This window comes from Mobula hypostoma, chromosome 3 (genome assembly GCF_963921235.1).
Source record: "Mobula hypostoma chromosome 3, sMobHyp1.1, whole genome shotgun sequence".
NCBI classification, from domain to species: domain Eukaryota; kingdom Metazoa; phylum Chordata; class Chondrichthyes; order Myliobatiformes; family Myliobatidae; genus Mobula; species Mobula hypostoma.
Window position 1 is genome coordinate 232254993 of NC_086099.1, and position 22433 is coordinate 232277425.

At 47.1% G+C, this 22433-nt stretch overlaps 1 protein-coding gene across 16 annotated transcripts in view; it reads left to right on the forward strand.

Moving 5' to 3' along the window:
* The window catches only part of plecb (plectin b), a 348566-nt gene that overhangs the window by 300070 nt on the left and 26063 nt on the right, over positions 1–22433 (forward strand). For all 16 annotated transcript variants that reach the window (XM_063044747.1, XM_063044748.1, XM_063044753.1 and 13 more), the window contains 2 exons: positions 2129–5509; positions 10938–21910. In XM_063044747.1, the coding sequence (XP_062900817.1) occupies positions 2129–5509; positions 10938–21140 (13584 nt within the window). In that variant the 3' untranslated portion in view covers positions 21141–21910. The remainder of the gene's footprint in view (positions 1–2128; positions 5510–10937; positions 21911–22433) is intronic.

Here is a 22433-nt window from a genome sequence, read left to right on the forward strand (position 1 = left end):
ATGTTACACTTATACAAGAGATTGGAAACTGCACTTGGAGCATAGTGTACAGTTTTGGTCATCCTGTCCCAGGAATGACATCATTAAATCGGAAAGATTGTATATAAAATTTATAAGGATGTTGCCAGGTCTAGAGGTCCTGAGTTTGAGGGGGAGGTTGGATAGGCGAGGACTTTATTCCCTGGAATGTAGGATATTTGGTGGTGCCCTTATAGAGGTGTATCAAATCATTAGAGGAATCAACAGGGTGAACGTATATAGTCTGTTTCCCAGGGAAGGGGAGCTAAAAACTAGAGGGCAGAGGTTTCAGGTGAGGGATTTAAAAGGGACTTGAAGGGCAAACTCCTCAGGTAGAGGGTGGTCCATGTATGAATTGAGTTGTCAGAGGAGGTGGTTGAGGCAGGTACAATAACAATGTTTAGAATACATTTAGACAAGTACCTGGATAAGAGGGGTTTAGAGGGACATGGGCCAAACACAGACAAATGGGACTAACTTGGTAGGCAGTATGGTTGGTATGGATCAGTTGGTTCGAAAGACCTGTTTCTTTGCTGCATGACTGTTGTTCACAAGAATGATACTTGGATTGTAGAGCTCGAGTTACACAGAGAGATTGCTGTCCCTGGAGTGAACATGGATGAGGGGTGACCTTATTGGGGGTGGGCGGGACGACATAAAATTAACAACTGCCAATGTGGGAAGGAAGCTGTACTGTGACAGGGTGCAGAGGAGATTCAGCAGGATGTTACCTGGACTGCAGGAAGCAGTTATGAGGCTGAGCTGGTTCCCATTGGAACGGAGGGACTGAGGGGTGACCTTGTAGAGATTTGTAAAATACTGAATGGCAGAGATAGAGTAGATATTGTTCCCGGGCAGAGAGCCAGAAACTGAAGGACTCAGCTTTAAGGCAAGAGGGGTGAAATTTAAGAGACCTTAGGGATCAGTTTTTTTCACAGACAGAGTGGTGTCACTGGTGGTGCAGTCAGGTAATAATACCATGTTTAAAAGGCATTTGGACAAATACGGAGAGAAAAGTCATAGAGGGATAAATCCAAAGCAATAAAATGGGATTAGACTACCTAGGCATCATGGTGGGCAAGAACGACGTGGACTAAACGCTCTATTTCTGTGCTGTGTCATTATCTAGTCTCATCTCCTTTGAAATCCAGTGCCTGTTCCCTCCCCCTCTCTCCTTTCCAGGATAACCCTGCCTTTCACATTGACAATCCAGCAGTCCTTCCTTAACAGGATCTGAGATCCCTCTTTCATCCCAGTGACAGTTCGACTCTCCTTATCCCTTCCCAGTGACAGAGGGACACTCCCTCCCCCTCCCAGTGACAGAAAGACACTCCCTCCCTCTCCCAGTGAGAGATCCCTCTCCCCTTCCGCTGGCTTCATCTTCCTCCCCCCACTGAGTAGGCAGAGATCTTTTTCTCTTCTTGCTGTATTTGCAGATCCCTCTCCCCCCTCCCACCGGTTTGCAGAGATCCCTCTCCCCCCTCCCACCGGTTTGCAGAGATCCCTCTCCCCCCTCCCACCGGTTTGCAGAGATCCTTCTCTCCCCTCCCATTGCTGCAGAGATCCATCTTCATTCCCGCTGACTTTGCAGAGATCCCTCTCCACTCCCATTAAGTTTGCAAAGATTCCTCTCCACCCCCAACCCCCCCCACTGGATTTGCAGAGATCCCTGCCCTTGGGGCTGGCTGCACTTCTGTCCTCCTCATTGCCCCATGAGGGTATATGCCATATATCCAGCAGAATTGGATCTAGCCCATGGGTGTGTTTATAAACCCCATAAGACATAAGAGCAGGATTATGCCATTTGGCCCATTGTGTCTGCTGTGCCTTTCCATCATGGCTGATTTATTATTCCCCTGAACCCCATTCTCCTGCTTCTCCCCGTAACCTTTGGTATCCCTACTAGTCAAGAACATATCAACCTGCATTTTAAATCTCAGAATGGCGGTGCAGGCTCGCAGGGCTGAATGGTATACTTCTGCACCTATTGTCTATTGTCTATAAATATACCAGATGTAGACCATGTGGCAATGGATTTCAGTGCCAGGGTTTGTTATCTCACCAAACCTTTTCCACTGCCCGCTAACCCTTCTCGTGTTCTCATCTTTAGAAAGCTGCAGAGAAGTTGAAGGAGGAGGAACGCAGACGGCTGGAGGAGGTCGAGGCTCAGTTGGAGAGCCAGAAGCAGCTGGCTGCAGCACATGCCAAGGCCAAAGCCGAGGCCGAGAAGGCAGCCAAAGAACTGCAGCAGAGGATCGAGGAGGAGGTCACGCGAAGGGAGGCGGTGGCGGTGGATGCCGAACAGCAAAAGCAGAATGTGCAGCAAGAGTTCCAGCAACTCAAGAGCTCCTCCGAGATGGAGATCAAGAAAAAGACCAAGATGGTGGAGGAGGTGCTCCTGAGCCGCACCAAGATTGAGGAGGAGATTCGGATCATCCATCTCCAGCTGGAGACGGCACAGAAGCAGAAAGTAGCTGCGGAATCCGAGCTCCAGCAACTGAAGACCCGTGCTGATGAGGCGGACAGGCAGAAGAAGCTAGCGCACGATGAGGCAGAAAGGCTTCGGCGGCAAGTCAAGGACGAAGCGCAGAAGAAGAAGCAGGCCGAGGAGGAACTGAAGCTGAAGATCCAGGCAGAGCAGGATGCAGCTCGGGAGAAACAAAAGGCTTTGGAGGACTTGAAGCATTTCAAGAACCTGGCCGAGGAAGTAGAGAGGAAGATGAAGCAGGCAGAGCTGGAGAAACAAAAGCAGCTGCAGGTCGCCCAGGAAGTGGCCCAGAAAAGTGCTGCTGCAGAACTCCAGAGCAAACGCATGTCATTTGAACAGAAAACCATGCAGCTGGAGATCTCTCTCAAGCAGGAGCACCTGACTGTTACCCAGCTACAGGAGGAGGCAGCCAGGTTAAAGAAACAACAAGAAGAAGCAGAGAATTCCAAGAAGGAGGCAGAAAAGGAGCTGGAGAAATGGCGGCAGAAGGCCAACGAGGCTCTTCGACTGAGGCTCCAGGCAGAGGAAGTAGCTCACAAGAAGACACTGGCTCAGGAGGAGGCTGAGAAACAGAAAGGGGAGGCAGATCGGGAGGCAAGGCGCAGAGCAAAGATGGAGGAGTCAGCCTTGCGACAGAAGGAGATGGCAGAGCAAGAGCTGGAAAAACAGCGGAATCTGGCGGACGAGACAGCTGAGCAGAAGCTAGCGGCTGAGCAGGAGCTGATCCGGTTACGGGCAAAGACAGAGAGTGGTGAACAGCAGAGATTGCTCCTGGAGGAGGAGCTATACCGGCTGAAGAATGAGGTGAACGAAGTTCTTCGTCAGAGGAAGCTTCTAGAGGAAGAGCTGGCCAGGGTCAAGACGGAGATGGAGGCTCTGCTGCTGCTTAAGGCAAAGACTGAGGAGGAGACGAGGTCCAACTCAGAGAAGACCAAACAGATTCTGGAGAAGGAGGCTGAGAAAATGAAGCAACTGGCAGATGAAGCAGCCAGATTGCGGGCAGATGCAGATGAGGCCAAACGCCAGAGGCAGTTGGCTGAGGATGAAGCAGCCCACCAGAGGAGTGAGGCTGACCGCATCCTGAAGGAGAAGCTGGCAGCCATTAATGAAGGCACCCGTCTGAAGACAGAGGCAGAGATGGCTCTAAAAGAGAAGGAGGCTGAGAATGAGCGCTTGCGGCGATTGGCTGAAGACGAGGCCTTCCAACGGAAGCTTCTGGAAGAACAAGCCACACAGCACAAGCAAGATATTGAGGAAAGAATCTTACAACTGAGGAAGAACTCTGACCTTGAGCTGGAGCGGCAGAAGCTTATTGTGGAGGAGACGTTGAAACACAGAAGAATTATTGAGGAGGAGATTCGGATCCTCAAACTGAACTTTGAGAAAGCCTCTGAGGGCAAATCCGATCTGGAGATCGAGCTGTCTAAACTGAAGAAGGTTGCTGAGGAGACACAACATAGCAAGCAGGAGGCTGAGAAAGAGGCCGAGAGGCAGCGAGAAATGGCCATGCAGGAGGAAAAGAAGAGGCAGGAGGCCGAAAGAAAAGTGAAAGAGATCCTTGCTGCAGAGGAGGAAGCTGCACGGCAGCGTCAGGCGGCCCTGGATGAAGTGGAGCGTCTGAAGAGGAAGTCAGAGGAAGCCTGGAAGCAGAAGGAGCTGTCGGAGCGGGAGGCAGAGAAGCAGATTAGCTTGGCCCAGGAGGCTGCACAGAAGCGGATCGTGGCCGAGGAGAAAGCTCACCTGGCGATGGTGCAGCAGAAGGAGGAGGAGCTGTTGCAGAGCAGGATTCAGGAGCAAACGGTGGTGAGCAACTTGAAGGAGCAGGCAGAGCGAGCAAAGCAGCTGGCTGAGGAGGCCGAGCAGGCCCGTCTGAAGGCAGAGCAAGAAGCTGCCTTCTGCCGCCAGCAGGCCGAGGAGGCCGAACGTCTGAAGCTGCAAGCGGAGAGGGAGGCTGGAGAGAAGGCCAGAGCACAGCAGGATGCTGAGAAGTTGAGGAAGGAAGCGGAGATGGAAGCAGTTAAGAGGATGCAGGCTGAGCAGGCAGCACTGAGGCAGAAGCAAGCTGCCGACATGGACATGGAGAAGCACAAGAAGTTTGCGGAGCAGACCCTGAGGCAGAAGGCAAACATTGAGCAGGAGCTGGCTAAGGTCAAGTTTCAGCTGGACGAGACCGACCACCAGAAGGAAGTGCTGGATGAGGAGCTGCAGCGTCTCAAGTCAGAGGTGACAGAGGCCCTGAAGCAGAAGAACCAAGCAGAGGGGGAGCTCTTCAAGGTCAAAATCCAGATGGAGGAACTGATGAAACTGAAGAGCAGGATTGAGGAGGAGAACAAGATGCTGGTGCTAAAAGACAAAGACAATACGCAGAAGCACCTTGCTGAGGAAGCTGAGAAGATGAAGCAGCTGGCAGAGGAAGCAGCCAGGCTAAGCGTGGAGGCTCAGGAGACTGCCCGTCAGAGGAAACTGGCTGAAGAAGACCTGGCCCAGCAGCGTGCTCTTGCAGAGAAGATGCTGAAAGAGAAGATGCAGGCCATTCAGGAGGCAAGCAGGCTGAGAGCCGAGGCTGAAGTGCTGCAAAAGCAGAGAGACCAGGCTCAGGAGGAAGCCAAGAAACTCTCTGAAGCCAAGCAGGAGATGCAGCAACGTCGAGATGAGGAGGCAGAGGAGTTCCAGAAGGCGTTGCTCACTGAGCGCAGGCGGCAAGAGGAGATCAGTGAAGAAGCACAACAGCTGAAGGCTTTGGTCTCGGAAATGACGGAGGCCCAAGCAAAAGCAGAGCGGGAAGCCCAGAAGTTCAAAGATGAGGCAATGCAGATCAGCTTGAAGCTTCGTGAAACTGAGCAGAGCAGCAAAGAAAAGAACAGCATTCTAGAGCAACTGGAAGTACAGTGGAAGCAGAGCAAGACGGAGGCCAGTGAACTGCAAGCAGCCATCGCTGAGCTGGAGAGTGAGAAGGAGAAATTGAGGAAAGAAGCAGAGTTGCTGCAGTTAAAAACCAAAGAGGTAACATTACTGAATTCTTACCTCCTCTGACCTGCCCTCATTGTACCTAGGTCTGGGATGGAGATAGCAAAGGCCACAGATGCTGGAATCTGGAGCAAAAACATAACTGATGGACCAACACAGTAGGTGAAGCAGCATCTGTGGAGGAAAAGGAAGATCTTGACCTAAAACATCCCTCCACCCCCAGCCCAGCCTCACAGATGCTGCTCGACCTGCAAAGTTCCTCCAACAGATTGTTGCCAGGGTTGGGACAGTTTCATCTGAGAAGAGTTTGGAGAGGCTGGGTCTGTTCTCCCTGGAGCAGAAGAGGTTAAGAGGAGACATGATTGAGGTGTATATATATCCCCGAAGAATACAGACAGGGTAGATGGCAGGAAATCTTTCCCCATGATATAAACTACAGAGGCTTAGGGTAAGGGGGAAGATACTTAGATGGCATTGGTGAAGGAATTTCTTCACCTAGAGAGTGGTGAGTACTTGGAACATGCTCCAGAGAGCAGTTGCATCGAGCTAATGTCTATTTAATCAAACATTATTTAGGAATAAAGGACACTGGACCACTTGCTGTGAGATGGGATTAGGGAAGGGAGCCCATGGCTCAGCGTTTGGGTGTGAAGGGCTGTGGACCAAGTGCTGTCAGATGGGATGAGGGAAGGGAGCTAACGGTCAGTGTTTAGGCGTAAAGGAAAGTAGATCACTTGCTGTCAGATGGGATGAGGGAAGGGAGCCCGTGGGCAGTGTTTAGGCGTAAAGAACAGTGGACCACTTGTTGTGAGATGGGATTATAGAAACATAGATAGAAACATAGAAAATAGGTGCAGGAGTAGGCCATTCGGCCCTTCGAGTCTGCACCGCCATTTATTATGATCATGGCTGATCATCCAACTCAGAACCCCGCCCCAGCCTTCCCTCCATACCCCCTGACCCCTGTAGAAGATTGAGGGGGGATCTGATTGAAACGTATAAGATCCTAAAGGGATTGGACAGGCTAGATGCAGGAAGATTGTTCCCGATGTTGGGGAAGTCCAGGAAGGGCCATATCTAACTCCCTCTTAAACATAGCCAATGAACTGGTCTCAACAGTTTCCTGTGGCAGAGAATTCCACAGATTCACCACTCTCTGTGTGAAGAAGTTTTTCCTAATCTCGGTCCTAAAAGGCTTCCCCTCTAACCTCAAACTGTGACCCCTCGTTCTGGACTTCCCCAACATCGGGAACAATCTTCCTGCATCTAGCCTGTCCAATCCCTTTAGGATCTTATACGTTTCAATCAGATCCCCCCTCAATCTTCGAAATTCCAACGAGTACAAGCCCAGTTCATCCAGTCTTTCTTCATATGAAAGTCCTGCCATCCCAGGAATCAATCTGGTGAACCTTCTTTGTACTCCCTCTATGGCAAAGATGTCTTTCCTCAGATTAGGGGACCAAAACTGCACACAATACTCCAGGTGTGGTCTCACCAAGGCCTTGTACAACTGCAGTAGTACCTCCCTGCTCCTGTACTCGAATCCTCTTGCTATAAATGCCAGCATACCATTCGCCTTTTTCACCGCCTGCTGTACCTGCATGCCCACTTTCAATGACTGGTGTATAATGACACCCAGGTCTCGTTGCACCTCCCCTTTTCCTAATCGGCCACCATTCAGATAATAATCTGTTTTCCTATTTTTGCCACCAAAGTGGATAACTTCACATTTATCCACATTAAATTGCATCTGCCATGAGTTTGCCCACTCACCCAACCTATCCAAGTCACCGTGCATCCTCTTAGCATCCTCCTCACTGCTAACACTGCCACCCAGCTTCATGTCATCCGCAAACTTGGAGATGCTGCATTTAATTCCCTCATCCAAGTCATTAATATATATTGTAAACAACTGGGGTCCCAACACTGAGCCTTGTGGTACCCCACTAGTCACCGCCTGCCATTCTGAAAAGGTCCCGTTTATTCCCACTCTTTGCTTCCTGTCTGCTAACCAATTCTCCACCCACACCAATACCTTACCCCCAATACCGTGTGCTTTAAGTTTGCACACTAATCTCCTGTGTGGGACCTTGTCAAAAGCCTTTTGAAAATCCAAATATACCACATCCACTGGTTCTCCCCTATCCACTCTACTAGTTACATCCTCAAAAAATTCTATGAGATTCGTCAGACATGATTTTCCTTTCACAAATCCATGCTGACTTTGTCCGATCATTTCACCGCTTTCCAAATGTGCTGTTATCACATCCTTGATAACTGACTCCAGCAGTTTCCCCACCACCGACGTTAGGCTAACCGGTCTATAATTCCCCGGTTTCTCTCTCCCTCCTTTTTTAAAAAGTGGGGTTACATTAGCCACCCTCCAATCCTCAGGAACTAGTCCAGAATCTAACGAGTTTTGAAAAATTATCACTAATGCATGCACTATTTCTTGGGCTACTTCCTTAAGCACTCTAGGATGCAGACCATCTGGCCCTGGGGATTTATCTGCCTTCAATCCCTTCAATTTACCTAACACCACTTCCTTACTAACATGTACTTCACTCAGTTCCTCCATCTCACTGGACCCTCTGTCCCTTACTATTTCTGGAAGATTATTTATGTCCTCCTTAGTGAAGACAGAACCAAAGTAATTATTCAATTGGTCTGCCATGTCCTTGCTCCCCATAATCAATTCACCTGTTTCTGTCTGCAGGGGACCTACATTTGTCTTTACCAGTCTTTTCCTTTTTACATATCTATAAAAGCTTTTACAGTCCGTTTTTATGTTACCCGCCAGTTTTCTCTCACAATCTTTTTTCCCCTTCCTAATTAAGCCCTTTGTCCTCCTCTGCTGAACTCTGAATTTCTCCCAGTCCTCAGGTGAGCCACTTTCTCTGGCTAATTTGTATGCTACTTCTTTGGAATTGATACTATCCCTAATTTCTCTTGTCAGCCACGGGTGCACTACCTTCCTTGATTTATTCTTTTGCCAAACTGGGATGAACAATTGTTGTAGTTCATCCATGCAACCTTTAAATGCTTGCCATTGCATATCCACCGTCAATCCTTTAAGTGTCATTTGCCAGTCTATCTTAGCTAATTCACGTCTCATACCTTCAAAGTTACCCCTCTTTAAGTGAAAGGGTGTCCATGGGCAGAGTGGATGAGTTGGCCCAAATGGTCTGTTTCCATGCTGCACAGTTCTACAACTCTTTGACTATCCATGCTGCCAAACTCTGTCTCAGACTTGTTGTCTAGAACCTGGAAAGAAAGGAATAATCACTTTGCTGTAGGCTCAATGTTTAACACAGGCTTCCTAGTAGTGAGTGGAAGTTAGAGGAACAGATGTGTTGACAAATCACACAAAGCAGCAAGAATTAAGTATTATACAGAAGGAAACTTCAACTTCCCCAGTATTAACTGAGATCAGCTTGATCTGAGAGACCAAGAGGGAGGCAAAATGTATCCAGAAGAGCCAATAGATCGAGAGGTCAAGGCAGGAAATGAAGCCAAGCAGATTGTGGGAATGTCTGTGCATGAATATTTTCGGGATAGTGATAAGATGCTGTAAGTGTTAAAGTGGTTATAGCAAATCTAGAAATTGGGAGATGGATGATCTCAGTATAAAATAATGAGACCCAGTTAAAGCAGCTACTTACAGATTATCTGCACAAACATGGGACTCTTGTGAGATCAGAGGATTCAGGCCAATATGGGCCTACTGTGGGAAAATGTGATTAGTATAGATTGGTAAAAAGGCTAGAAGGAACATAGTTGTCCAACATCGACTTCTCTAACTTCCCCTAATGCCCCACCTCCCCCTCGTACCCCATCTGTTACTTATTTTTATACACACATTCTTTCTCTCACTCTCCTTTTTCTCCCTCTGTCCCTCTGAATATACCCCTTGCCCATCCTCTGGGTCCCCCCCCCCCCTTGTCTTTCTTCCCGGACCTCCTGTCCCATGATCCTCTCGTATCCCTTTTGCCTATCACCTGTCCAGCTCTTGGCTCCATCCCTCCCCCTCCTGTCTTCTCCTATCATTTTGGATCTCCTCCTCCCCCTCCAACTTTCAAATCCCTTACTCACTCTTCCTTCAGTTAGTCCTGACGAAGGGTCTCGGCCTGAAACGTCGACTGCATCTCTTCCTAGAGGTGCTGCCTGGCCTGCTGCGTTCACCAGCAACTTTTATGTGTGTTAGTTGGCCAAAGGACTTGTTTCTGTGTGGTACACCTCTACAAAACATGAACTGCTTCTTTAATGGTGAATGGTATGTGCAGGGAAGGCTGGAATATGAAGGGACATCAAGGGTTTGATTAAAAACTTAAAAGGAAGTGTGGGAGATATCAACTATGGAAAAATTCAAGAATGAAAGGTTGGTGTTAAAAGGATAGTACCTTGTACATGAATTAATGTACAGGTCTGTTCTCCACATCTAATAAAGAATATTCTTGCTATGCTGGGTTTGTTCTGTGAGGCAACTAAAATATTAGCCTTAAACCAAGAGAGTTTATGCCTTGGTAGCATTAAGGCCTGCCCTCTGAAGCATTTAGGCCTGCCCTCAATAGTGCTTAAGCCTGCTCTTGGCACCTTTTAGGCCTGCCCTCAGTAGCATTTAAGCCTCCCTGTGAAGTGTTTAAAAGAATGAGAGCTGATCTCATTGAACTGTGTAAGGCGTGTACAGTCTGGCTGCAGTAGTGATGTTTCACCAGCTGATATGTCTAGAACTGGGTCAGTCTCAAACTAGGGCTCAGCTATTCAGGACAGAAATTAGGAGAATTCAAACCAGAGAGGCCAGTAATTACAAAGGTATTTCAGAGGAACAAGCAATGAGTGGGAGGGACTTGGTCCAGGTTCTGGCAGATGGAACCAGTTTGGTTCATCATCATGGTCAGCATAAACATGGTGAGATGAAGGATCTATTCCTGTTTTGTGTCTATGAATTCTCTACCAAAGAGGGCTGCTATAATTCAATTGCTCAGTATCTTCAAGACAAAGATCAATAAAGGTTTATAGATGAAGGTATTTGAAGAATATCAGGTTAATGTAGAAAAGTACAGCTTAGTTTAAGGATCAGACATGATCTTGAAGAATGTTAGAGTAGGTACAAGGGATCACTGAATACTCCTGTTTCATGTTCTTAAAGAGTCATAGAAACATAGAAACAGAAAAACTACAGCACGATACACGCTAGGGTTACCCATTGCCCTCTATTTTTCTAAAAAATAGGGGGCAATGGGTAACCCTAGGTAATACAGAGTTATACAGCACAAAAGCAGGCCCAACTAGTCTGTGCTTAGCAAGATGCCTGTCCCAGTTAGTCCCATTTGCCAGTATTTGGCCCTTAACCTCCTAAATCTTTCAAAGCTTCTCCAATCCATGTAACTGGAGTTGTTGGTTAACGCTGGATCACTGCTGGATGTTTTGTCATTGATTAATTTCTTGCTCTTGGCTATTACAGATGGAGGCAGGAAAAAAGAAAGAAATCGTCCAGACAACTCAGGCCCTTCAACAAACTTTCTTGACTGAGAAGGAGGTGTTAATCAAAAAAGAAAAGATGATTGAAGCTGAGAAGGAGAAGTTAGAACGGCTGTATGAAGATGAGCTGGAGAAATCAAAGTCTCTGAAGGGCGAACAAATGAAGGAAATGAAGAGACTGGAGGAAGATAAAGTCCACCTTCAGGCCAGTATGGAAGAAGCCCTGAGGAAACAGCAAGAGGCTGAAAAGCAGGTCCACGAAAAGCAGAGAGAACTTCAGGAAATGGAAAAGAGGAGACTGGAGAAAGAGAAACAGCTAGCTGATGAGAATCAGGCTCTGAGAGAAAAGCTGGAGCAACTGAAAGCTCAGAAGCTTGAAGCTATTGCCAAAGACACAGCAATGGTGCAAGCCCCACTTGGGGCGATTTCAAATGGTAGAGATGTGGTGGACTCCGTCTCAGAGAGTTCCAGGGCCGAGCTCACTTTCAGTGGCCTTCGGCAGCCAGTGCCAGCTGCTCGGTTACAGCAGGCTGGCATCCTCAGCAAGAAGCAGCTAGACAAACTGAAGAAAGGCTCAGTCACGGTACAGGAGCTCTCACAAAAGGAGAGTGTTCAGGACTACCTCGAGGGAAAGAGCTGTGTTGCAGGACTGGTCATTGAACCCTCAAAGGAGAAAATGAGCATTTACCATGCAATGAAAAAGAATCAATTAAAGCCCACAACAGCCACAGTATTACTTGAGGCTCAGGCGGCAACAGGCTTCATTATTGACCCAATAAAAAACAGGAAGCTGCCTGTAAATGAGGCAATCAGGGAAGGGCTGGTGGGTCCAGAGCTCCAGGAGAAACTACTTTCTGCAGAGAGGGCCGTGACTGGTTACAGGGATCCCTACACAGGCAACCAAATCTCATTGTTTGAAGCAATGCAAAAGGACTTGATCTCTTCAAGCTATGCAATCCGCTTGCTGCAGGCACAAGTTGCCACCGGTGGTATCATTGACCCAGTCAATAGCCACCGCCTTCCCCTGACCCAGGCCTGTAAACAGGGTGTATTTAATGAGGACATGAACGAGATAGTTTCAGGTGATAGTGATGATGCCAAGGCATTCTTTGACCCGAACACACAGGAGAACATAACGTACATTCAGCTGCTGGACAGATGTCTGAAGGATCCAGGATCTGGCCTTTGCCTCTTACCATTGACCAAGGCAGCAGAAACAAGAAAGGGAGGGTATACTATGGAACAGATACAGGACATCTTCAACACAGCCATTGTGTCTGTGCCATATGGGATCTATTCGGGGAAAACCATCACTATTTGGGAATTGATCAATTCTGAGTACTTCACAGAAGATCAACGTCGAGATCTAATCCGACAATACAGGTCAGGAAAAGTCACCATTGAACATATCATTAAATTCATCATCACCACCGTCGATGAAACTGAGACTAAGAAGCAGCTCCTCTTCACTGGGCTCAGGAACAAGGTTCCAGCCAGCGAGTTGTTGGAATCAAAGGTCATTGACAAGAAGACATTTGATGAACTGGAGAGAGGGAAGGTAACACCAGAAGATGTGAGCATGTTGGAGTCAGTGAGGAAATATCTTCAGGGCTCAGACAGTATTGCTGGAGTGTTTGTGGAGCCTACTCAAGAAAAAATGAGTTTCTACCAAGCAATGAAGAAGAATCTGTTGAGACCAAAGACAGCAGAGATCTTATTGGAAGCTCAGGCAGCGACAGGGTTCCTCATTGACCCCGTCAAGAATCTAGTCCTCACCGTTGATGATGCAGTGAAGGAAGCTCTTGTTGGACCAGAGCTCCATGAAAAGCTTCTTGCCGCAGAGAAGGCAGTAACAGGGTACAGTGACCCCTACACTGGGCACAAGATCTCCTTATTTGAAGCAATGAGAAAGGACCTTGTTCCCAAAGAATATGGAATGCAGCTCTTGCAGGCACAGGTGGCATCTGGTGGCATCATTGATCCCAGAACCAGCCACCGACTGCCAGCTGATGTGGCCTACCAGCGGGGAATGTTTGATGAGGGCATGAACAGGATTGTGTCCACTCCGAGTGATGATACAAGAGGCTTCATTGAACCAAATACAGATGAACGAGTCACCTACCAGCAGCTGAAGGAGAAGTGCAGGAAAGACCCTCAGACATCACTTTGTCTGTTACCTCTGACAGAAGAAGCAATGAAGCGAGTGGATGTCCACCCTGAGGAGGTAACCAAGGACATTTTCCAAAAGGCTGTAGTGAGTGTCCCATCTGGGAGGTTCTCTGGAAAAACCATTACCATTTGGGAATTGATCAATTCAGAATATCTCACCGAAGATCAAAGGCAAGATTTAATCTGGCAATACAGGTCAGGAAAAGTCACCATTGAACATATCATTAAATTCATCATCACCACCATCGATGAAATTGAGACCAAGAAGCAGCTCCTCTTCACTGGGCTCAGGGACAAAGTTCCAGCCAGCGAGTTGTTGGAATCAAAGATCATTGACAAAAAGACCTTTAGTGAACTGGAGAAAGGGAAAGTAACACCAGAAGATGTGAGTAAATTGGAGTCGGTAAGGAAGTACCTTCAGAGCTCGGACAGTATCGCTGGAGTGTTTGTAGAGCCCACCAAAGAGAAGATGAGCTTCTATCAAGCAATGAAGAAGAATCTGCTGAGACCAAGGCTAGCGGAGATCTTACTGGAAGCTCAGGCAGGGACAGGTTTCCTCATTGACCCTGTGAAGAATCGCACACTCACCGTCGATGATGCAGTGAAAGATGGCCTCATTGGACCAGAACTCCACGAGAAACTTCTGGCTGCAGAGAAAGCAGTAATGGGATATACTGACCCCTATACTGGGCGCAAGATTTCCTTATTTGAAGCAATGAGAAAGGAACTTGTTCCCAAAGAACATGCAATGCAGCTCCTGCAGGCACAGGTGGCATCTGGTGGCATCATTGATCCCAGAACCAGCCATCGGCTGCCAGTTGATGTGGCCTACAAGCGAGGAATGTTTGATGAGGACATGAACACGTTTCTGTCTACTCCGAGTGATGTGACGAGAGGTTTCTATGACCCAAACGTAGACGAACGGGTCACCTATCAGCAGCTGAAGGAGAAGTGCAGAAAGGATGACACTTCCGGTCTGCTTTTGCTTCCCTTGAGTGAAAAAGCAGTAACATCCAAAACTGTCTACGATGAAGAGCAGACAAGAGATACTTTTGGCAAGACAACAGTATCTGTTCCAGCTGGCATTTTCTCTGGGAAAACCATCAGCATCTTAGAGCTGATTAACTCAGAATATTTTACAGAGGAACAAAGGAAGGATTTGATCCGACAGTATAGGTCAGGGAAGGTCACGGTAGAGAAGATTATCAAAATTGTTATCACGGTGATTGAAGAGAAAGAAGCAAAGAAAAAACCACTTCTCCTCTTCACTGGGCTCAGGAACAAGGTTCCAGCCAGTGAATTGTTGGAATCAAAGATCATTGACAAGAAAACATTTGATGAACTGGAGAGAGGAAAGGTAACACCAGAAAATGTGAGCAAGTTGGAGTCGGTGAGCAAGTATCTTCGGGGCTCAGACAGTATTGCTGGTGTGTTTGTAGAGCCCACCCAAGAGAAAATGAGTTTCTACCAAGCAATGAAAAACAATTTGTTGAGACCAAGGATAGCAGAGATCTTACTGGAAGCTCAGGCAGCGGCAGGATTTCTCATTGATCCTGTGAAGAATCTCACCCTCACTGTTGATGACGCAGTGAAGGAAGGTCTTGTTGGGCCAGAGCTCCATGAAAAGCTTCTTGCTGCTGAAAAAGCAGTAATGGGATACAGTGACCCCTACACTGGGTGTAAGATCTCCTTATTTGAAGCAATGAGAAAGGAACTTGTTCCCAAAGAATATGGAATGCAGCTCTTGCAGGCACAGGTGGCATCTGGTGGCATCATTGATCCCACAACCAGCCACCGGCTGCCAGCTGATGTGGCCTACCAGCGGGGAATGTTTGATGAGGACATGAGCAGGATTATGTCCACTCCGAGTGATGATACAAGAGGCTTCATTGAACCAAATACAGATGAACGAGTCACCTACCAACAACTGAAGGAGAAGTGCAGGAAGGACCCTCAGACATCACTTTGTCTGTTACCTCTGACAGAAGAAGCAATGAAGCGAGTGGATGTCCACCCTGAGGAGGTAACCAAGGACATTTTCCAAAAGGCTGTAGTGAGTGTCCCATCTGGGAGGTTCTCTGGAAAAACCATTACCATTTGGGAATTGATCAATTCAGAATATCTCACCGAAGATCAAAGGCAAGATTTAATCTGGCAATACAGGTCAGGAAAAGTCACCATTGAACATATCATTAAATTCATCATCACCACCATCGATGAAACTGAGACCAAGAAGCAGCTCCTCTTCACTGGGCTTAGGGACAAAGTTCCAGCCAGCGAGTTGTTGGAATCAAAGATCATTGACAAAAAGACCTTTAGTGAACTGGAGAAAGGGAAAGTAACACCAGAAGATGTGAGTAAATTGGAGTCGGTGAGGAAGTACCTTCAGAGCTCGGACAGTATTGCTGGAGTGTTTGTAGAGCCCACCAAAGAGAAGATGAGCTTCTATCAAGCAATGAAGAAGAATCTGTTGAGACCAAGGATAGCGGAGATCTTACTGGAAGCTCAGGCAGGGACAGGTTTCCTCATTGACCCTGTGAAGAATCGCACACTGACCGTCGATGATGCAGTGAAGGATGGCCTCATTGGACCAGAACTCCACGAGAAACTTCTGGCTGCAGAGAAAGCAGTAATGGGATATACTGACCCCTACACTGGGCGCAAGATTTCCTTATTTGAAGCAATGAGAAAGGAACTTGTTCCCAAAGGACATGCAATGCAGCTCCTGCAGGCACAGGTGGCATCTGGTGGCATCATTGATCCCAGAACCAGCCATCGGCTGCCAGTTGATGTGGCCTACAAGCGAGGAATGTTTGATGAGGACATGAACACGTTTCTGTCCACTCCGAGTGATGTGACGAGAGGTTTCTATGACCCAAATGTAGATGAACGGGTCACCTATCAGCAGCTGAAGGAGAAGTGCAGAAAGGACGACACTTCCGGTCTGCTTTTGCTTCCCTTGAGTGAAAAAGCAGTAACATCCAAAACTGTCTATGATGAAGAGCAGACAAGAGATACCTTCGGCAAGACAACAGTATCTGTTCCAGCTGGCATTTTCTCTGGGAAAACCATCAGCATCTTAGAGCTGATTAACTCAGAGTATTTTACAGAGGACCAAAGGAAGGATTTGATCCGACAGTATAGGTCAGGGAAGGTCACAATAGAGAAGATTATCAAAATTGTTATCACGGTGATTGAAGAGAAAGAAGCCAAGAAAGAACCACTTCTCCTCTTCACTGGTCTAAGGGACAAGGTTCCAGCCAGCGAATTGTTGGAATCAAAGATCATTGACAAGAAAACATTTGATGAACTGGAGAGAGGGAAGGTAACACCAGAAAATGTGAGCAAGTTGGAGTCAGTGAGCAAATATCTTCAGGGCTCAGACAGTATTGCTGGTGTGTTTGTAGAGCCCACCCAAGAGAAAATGAGTTTCTACCGAGCAATGAAAAACAATCTGTTGAGACCAAGGATAGCAGAGATCTTACTGGAAGCTCAGGCAGCGACAGGATTCCTTGTTGACCCTGTGAAGAATCTCACCCTCACAGTTGATGACGCAGTGAAGGAAGGTCTTGTTGGCCCAGAGGTCCATGAGAAGCTTCTGGCTGCAGAGAAAGCAGTAACAGGATACAGCGACCCCTACACTGGGCGCAAGATCTCCTTATATGAAGCAATGAGAAAGGACCTTATACCCAAAGAACATGCAATGCAGCTCTTGCAGGCACAGGTGGCATCTGGTGGCATCATTGATCCCAGAACCAGCCATCGGCTGCCAGCTGATGTGGCCTACCAGCGGGGCCTGTTTGATGAGGACATGAACAGATTGGTGTCCACTCCGAGTGATGATACAAGAGGCTTCATTGAACCAAATACAGATGAACGAGTCACCTACCAGCAGCTGAAGGAGAAGTGCAGAAAGGACCCTCAGACATCACTTTGTCTGTTACCTCTGACAGAAGAAGCAGTGAAGCGAGTGGATGTCCACCCTGAGGAGGTAACCAAGGACGTTTTCCAAAAGGCTGTGGTGAGAGTCCCATCCGGAAAGTTCTCTGGAAAAAATGTTACCATTTGGGAATTGATCAATTCGGAGTATTTCACTGAAGATCAACGCCGAGATTTAATCCGGCAGTATAGGTCAGGCAAAGTAACTATAGAGAGAATTATTACAATTGTTGTAACAATTATTGAAGAACGTGAGGTGAAGAAAAAGCCACAAATTACATTTGCTGGGCTGAGGAATAAGGTTCCAGCCAGCGAGTTGATGGAGTCAAAGATCATTGACAGAAAGACCTTTGATGAACTGGAGAAAGGAAATGTAACACCAGAAGATGTGAGCAAGTTGAAGTCGGTAAAGAAATACCTTCAGGGCTCGGATAGTATTGCTGGAGTATTTATAGAGCCCACCCAAGAGAAGATGAGCTTCTACCAAGCAATGAAGAACAATTTGTTGTGTAAATCCACTGCAGAAGCTTTATTAGAAGCTCAAGCAGCAACAGGATTCCTCGTTGATCCTGTGAACAATCTCACCCTGACCGTCGATGATGCAGTGAAGAATGGTCTTGTTGGACCGGAACTCCACGAGAAGCTTCTGGCTGCAGAGAAAGCAGTAACGGGATACACAAACCCCTACACTGGGCATAAGATCTCCTTATTTGAAGCAATGAGGAAGGGCCTTATATCCAAAGACCATGCAATGCAGCTCCTGCAGGCACAGGTGGCTTCTGGTGGCATCATTGATCCTACAACCAGCCATCGGCTACCAGTTGATGTGGCCTACATGCGAGGAATGTTTGATGAGGGCATGAACCAGAGGTTCCTTGATGCTTATGAAAACACCAAGAGATATATTGATCCCAACACAAAGGAAGATGTCACTTACCAACAGTTAAAGAGCAAGTGTATTTTAGATCCAGAAACAGGTCTGTGCCTCTTGCCCATGACTGAGACAGAGAAGCCAAGTGTGGTTGAAAGCAAAATCTATAATGAGACAGAAATGCAACAGGAGTTTGAGAGAACAAAAGTAGAAATTCCTTCAGGGTCTTTGGGTGGAAAGTCTATGTCAGTTTGGGAGATCTTACAATCTGAGTACATCTCAGAAGAAGAGAGGAACAGACTAACAAAGGAATTTCAGATGGGAAGGCTAACACGTGAGCGTCTCATTTTAATCATCATTGAGATTGTTGAGCAAGTGGAAATTCGACAGGGAGGTGAATTGATCACCTTCAACTGCTTCCGAGGCAAGGTCAGTGCCGATCATCTCTATGCCTCAGGAATTATTGATCTGGAAATGCTCACGAAACTGAAGGAGAAGCAGCTGACCATACAGCAGGTGTGTGAAATGGAGCGTGTGAGGAAGTTCCTGTTTGGCACTGGTGCTGTCAGTGGGGTGTACAAGTCTGCAGAGAAGGAGGTGTCTAATCTGTATCAAGCAATGAAGAAAGACTGGATAAAACCAGAAGTGGCTCACTCCCTTCTCGAGGCTCAGGCTGCTACTGGCTTTATCCTTGATCCAGTGAGGAATAAGAGACTGACTGTGGATGAGGCTGTAAGGGAAGGTGTAGTGGGTCCTGAATTTCACGACAAGCTGCTGTCAGCAGAAAGAGCTGTCACCGGCTACCGAGACCCATACACTGGCAAGATCATCTCTCTATTTGAGGCTATGAAGAAAGGGCTTATTATAAAAGACTATGCTTTGAAGTTGCTCGATGCCCAGCTGGCCACAGGTGGAATCATTGACCCACAGTACAGCCATCATCTGCCTCTGGAGGTTGCCTTTCAACGTGGCTATCTGGACCGTGAAACCTACAACCTCCTCACTGACCCAACCACAGGCACACAAGGATTCCTTGACCCAAGCACCAATGAGGCATCAAGTTACACTCAACTCCTTGCAAAATGCAAAACTGATGAAAAGTCAGGCCACCGTCTGTTGAATCTGACAGACAGGAAAAGGTTAATATTTAAGGGTCTACGCAAGCAAATCACGATGGACCAGCTCATAGAATCAAATATCATTGGAACTTCCTTAGCTCAAAAGCTAGAAGAAGGTGAGACCACAGTTGAAGAGGTTAGTGACAGTATCAAGAAATACCTAGAAGGCACAAGTTGTATTTCAGGTGTATTTGTTGAGGCCTCCAAGGAGAGGCTGTCTATTTACCAAGCTATGAAGAAAGGCATGATCAGACCTGGGACTGCCTTCGAGTTGTTGGAGGCCCAAGCAGCAACAGGTTACATGATAGACCCAATCAAAAATAGAAAATTAACTGTTGCTGATGCAGTCAAGATGGGAGTGGTGGGACCAGAATTTAAAGACAAGCTTCTGTCAGCCGAACGTGCTGTCACTGGCTACAGAGATCCTTACTCAGGGAAATTGGTGTCTCTGTTCCAAGCTATGCAGAAAGGTTTGATTCTGAAAGACCACGGAATCCGTTTGCTGGAGTCGCAAATTGCCACAGGAGGCATTATTGACCCTGAACACAGCCATCGGCTCCCAGTGGAAGTGGCCTACAAGCGTGGACTGTTTGATGAGGAGATGAACAAGATATTGTTAGATCCAGGTGATGACACTAAAGGTTTCTTCGATCCAAACACGGAGGAAAATCTGACCTACTTGCAGCTGAAGGAGCGATGTATTGTGGATCCTGACACTGGACTTTGTCTATTGCCTTTGAAAGAGAAGAAGCGAGAGAGGAAAACATCCTCCAAGTCATCAGTCCGCAAGCGACGGGTAGTCATTGTAGATCCTGAAACTGGCAAAGAAATGTCTGTCTATGAAGCTTATCGCAAAGGACTGATTGATCATCAGACATACAGTGAACTGTCTGAGCAAGAGTGTGAATGGGAGGAAGTAACCATATCTTCATCAGATGGAGTTGTAAAATCAATGATAACTGACAGGAGATCTGGAAGACAGTATGACATCGATGATGCTTTGGCCAAAGGTTTGATTGACCAAGGCTCTTTGGACCTGTATCGCTCAGGAGCTTTGTCCATAACTGAATTTGCTGATATGTTATCAGGAAACATGAGTGGATTCCGCTCAAGGTCTTCCTCAGTTGGATCTTCATCTTCATATACAAGCCAACAAGCAAGTCCAATGAGAAGCCATTTGGTTGCATGGAGTGAGCCAACAGAGGAGACTGGTCCAGTTGCTGGCATCTTGGACACTGATACCCTTGAGAAAGTTTCCATTACAGAGGCAATGCACCGAAACCTAGTGGACAACATCACAGGGCAGCGTCTGCTTGAGGCTCAAGCATGCACTGGAGGAATCATTGATCCCAATACAGGAGAGAAGTATTCGGTCACAGAAGCTGTTGGCCAAAATCTTGTTGACAAAATTATGGTGGACAGGATCAATCTGGCTCAGAAGGCTTTCCATGGATTTGAGGATCCAAGAACCAAGACCAAGATGTCTGCTGCTCAGGCCTTGAAAAAAGGGTGGCTGTATTATGAAGCTGGTCAAAGATTCCTGGAGGTGCAGTACCTGACTGGAGGACTGATTGAGCCAGATGTGCCTGGCCGGGTGTCCTTGGATGAAGCTTTACAGAAGGGAACCATTGATAGCCGCACTGTGCAAAAACTAAGAGATGTTGGGGCCTATGTAAAATACATAACTTGCCCGAAAACCAAACTGAAGATCTCTTACAAGGATGCGATGGATCGATCTATGATTGAGGAAGGTTCAGGTCTGCGTCTGTTGGAGGCCTCCGCACAGTCCACCAAAGGATACTACAGTCCCTATAATGTGAGTGGGACTGGCTCTTCTGCAGGCTCCCGATCAGGATCACGTACAGGCTCCAGGACAGGCTCCAGGCGGGGAAGCTTTGATGCGACAGGATCTGGTTACTCCATGTCCTTCTCTTCCTCCTCCTACACATCATCCAGCTATGGCCGTAGGCTGCCAGCCAGTGTCCCTGGAGGGAGGGGATTGAATCTTACTGTTCCTCAATCTCTCTCCAGCCCAGGGGGGAGCTCTGCTTTCCCCCAGGCCCTGCTGCAGGGCATTGCGACGATGTAACATCACACCCCTACCCTTCCCTACCTTCTAAACAACAAAACCTGCTCCACAACTAGCAAACACCTACCAATGGCCTCTGTTTCACTACAAGAATCAGAATCACTCTAATTGCTAAGAAATTTATTTTAATTTCCCATCATGTCAGTTCCTCTGAGTTTTATATAAATCTTGAAATTTGAAATGGATCAGATTGAATGTTCTGTATATGTTTGAACTGAAAACGATCTATTTATGGAGACTTGATTTGATTCTGTTGGCCGCTCCCACTAGAAAGTCCTGTTGCTATTTGTAGAGCAGGGCAGATTAACCCCAAACTACAGCTGCCCCTCCCAGTGATGGCTGGGAGGATTGTAATCTCAATGAATGCACTGACTCACAGCGTGCCCAGCTATCTCTGCTTTCTATTACCAGACAAATGCTGCAAATATTAACTGAACTATAATAAAGGCTTGATGCTGTTAATCCAAATATTAATAAGGTGCGTCTTTTAAGTATCAAGCCGTGCACTCAGGCTGAGGTTGCACTCTGCGGGAAGAATTCTTGAGCTTTCTTCATCACATTTTTAACCGTTGCACTGAATTGGCTGGAGTAACCATTTCTGGATGAGTGAATTCTGACTCCCTGTGTGAACCAGAACTGTCCATTAAGCCATAAAGACCAATCAACCTGCCTGCCACTGAGCGTATCTCCTGCATCTCCCTGTCCACATGCAGAATGAGGAACGGTCTAGGCTGAGTTCTCCAGTTCCATACAAGATCAGAGCCTAGCAGGTGAGTAGAACTTCCTGAGAATGCTTTTTCTGACAGTGACTTTTCTCTGTTTCTCGGCTGGTAGATACAAGACCATAAGTTATCGGAACAGAATTAGGCCATTCAGCCCATTGAGTCTGCTCTGCCATTTCATCAAGGTTGATCCAATTTTTCTCTCAGCTCCAATCTCCTATCCCCATATCCCTTCATGCCCTGACCAATCAAGAATCCATAAGCCTCTGCCTTAAATATACATACAGTCTTGGCTCCACAGCTGCCTGTGACAAAGAATTCCACAGATTCACCACTATCTGGCTAAAGAAATTTCTCATCATCTCCATTCTAAAAGGGCACCCCTCTATTCTGCGGCTCTGCCCTCTGGTTTTAGACTCCCCCACCATTGGAAACATCCTCTCCACACCCACTCTATCACGGCCTTTCACTATTCGATAGGTTTCAATGAGGTCACCCCTCATTCTTCTAAATTCTCGTGAACATAGGCCCAAAACCATCAAATGCTGTTCATATGACAAGCCATTCAATC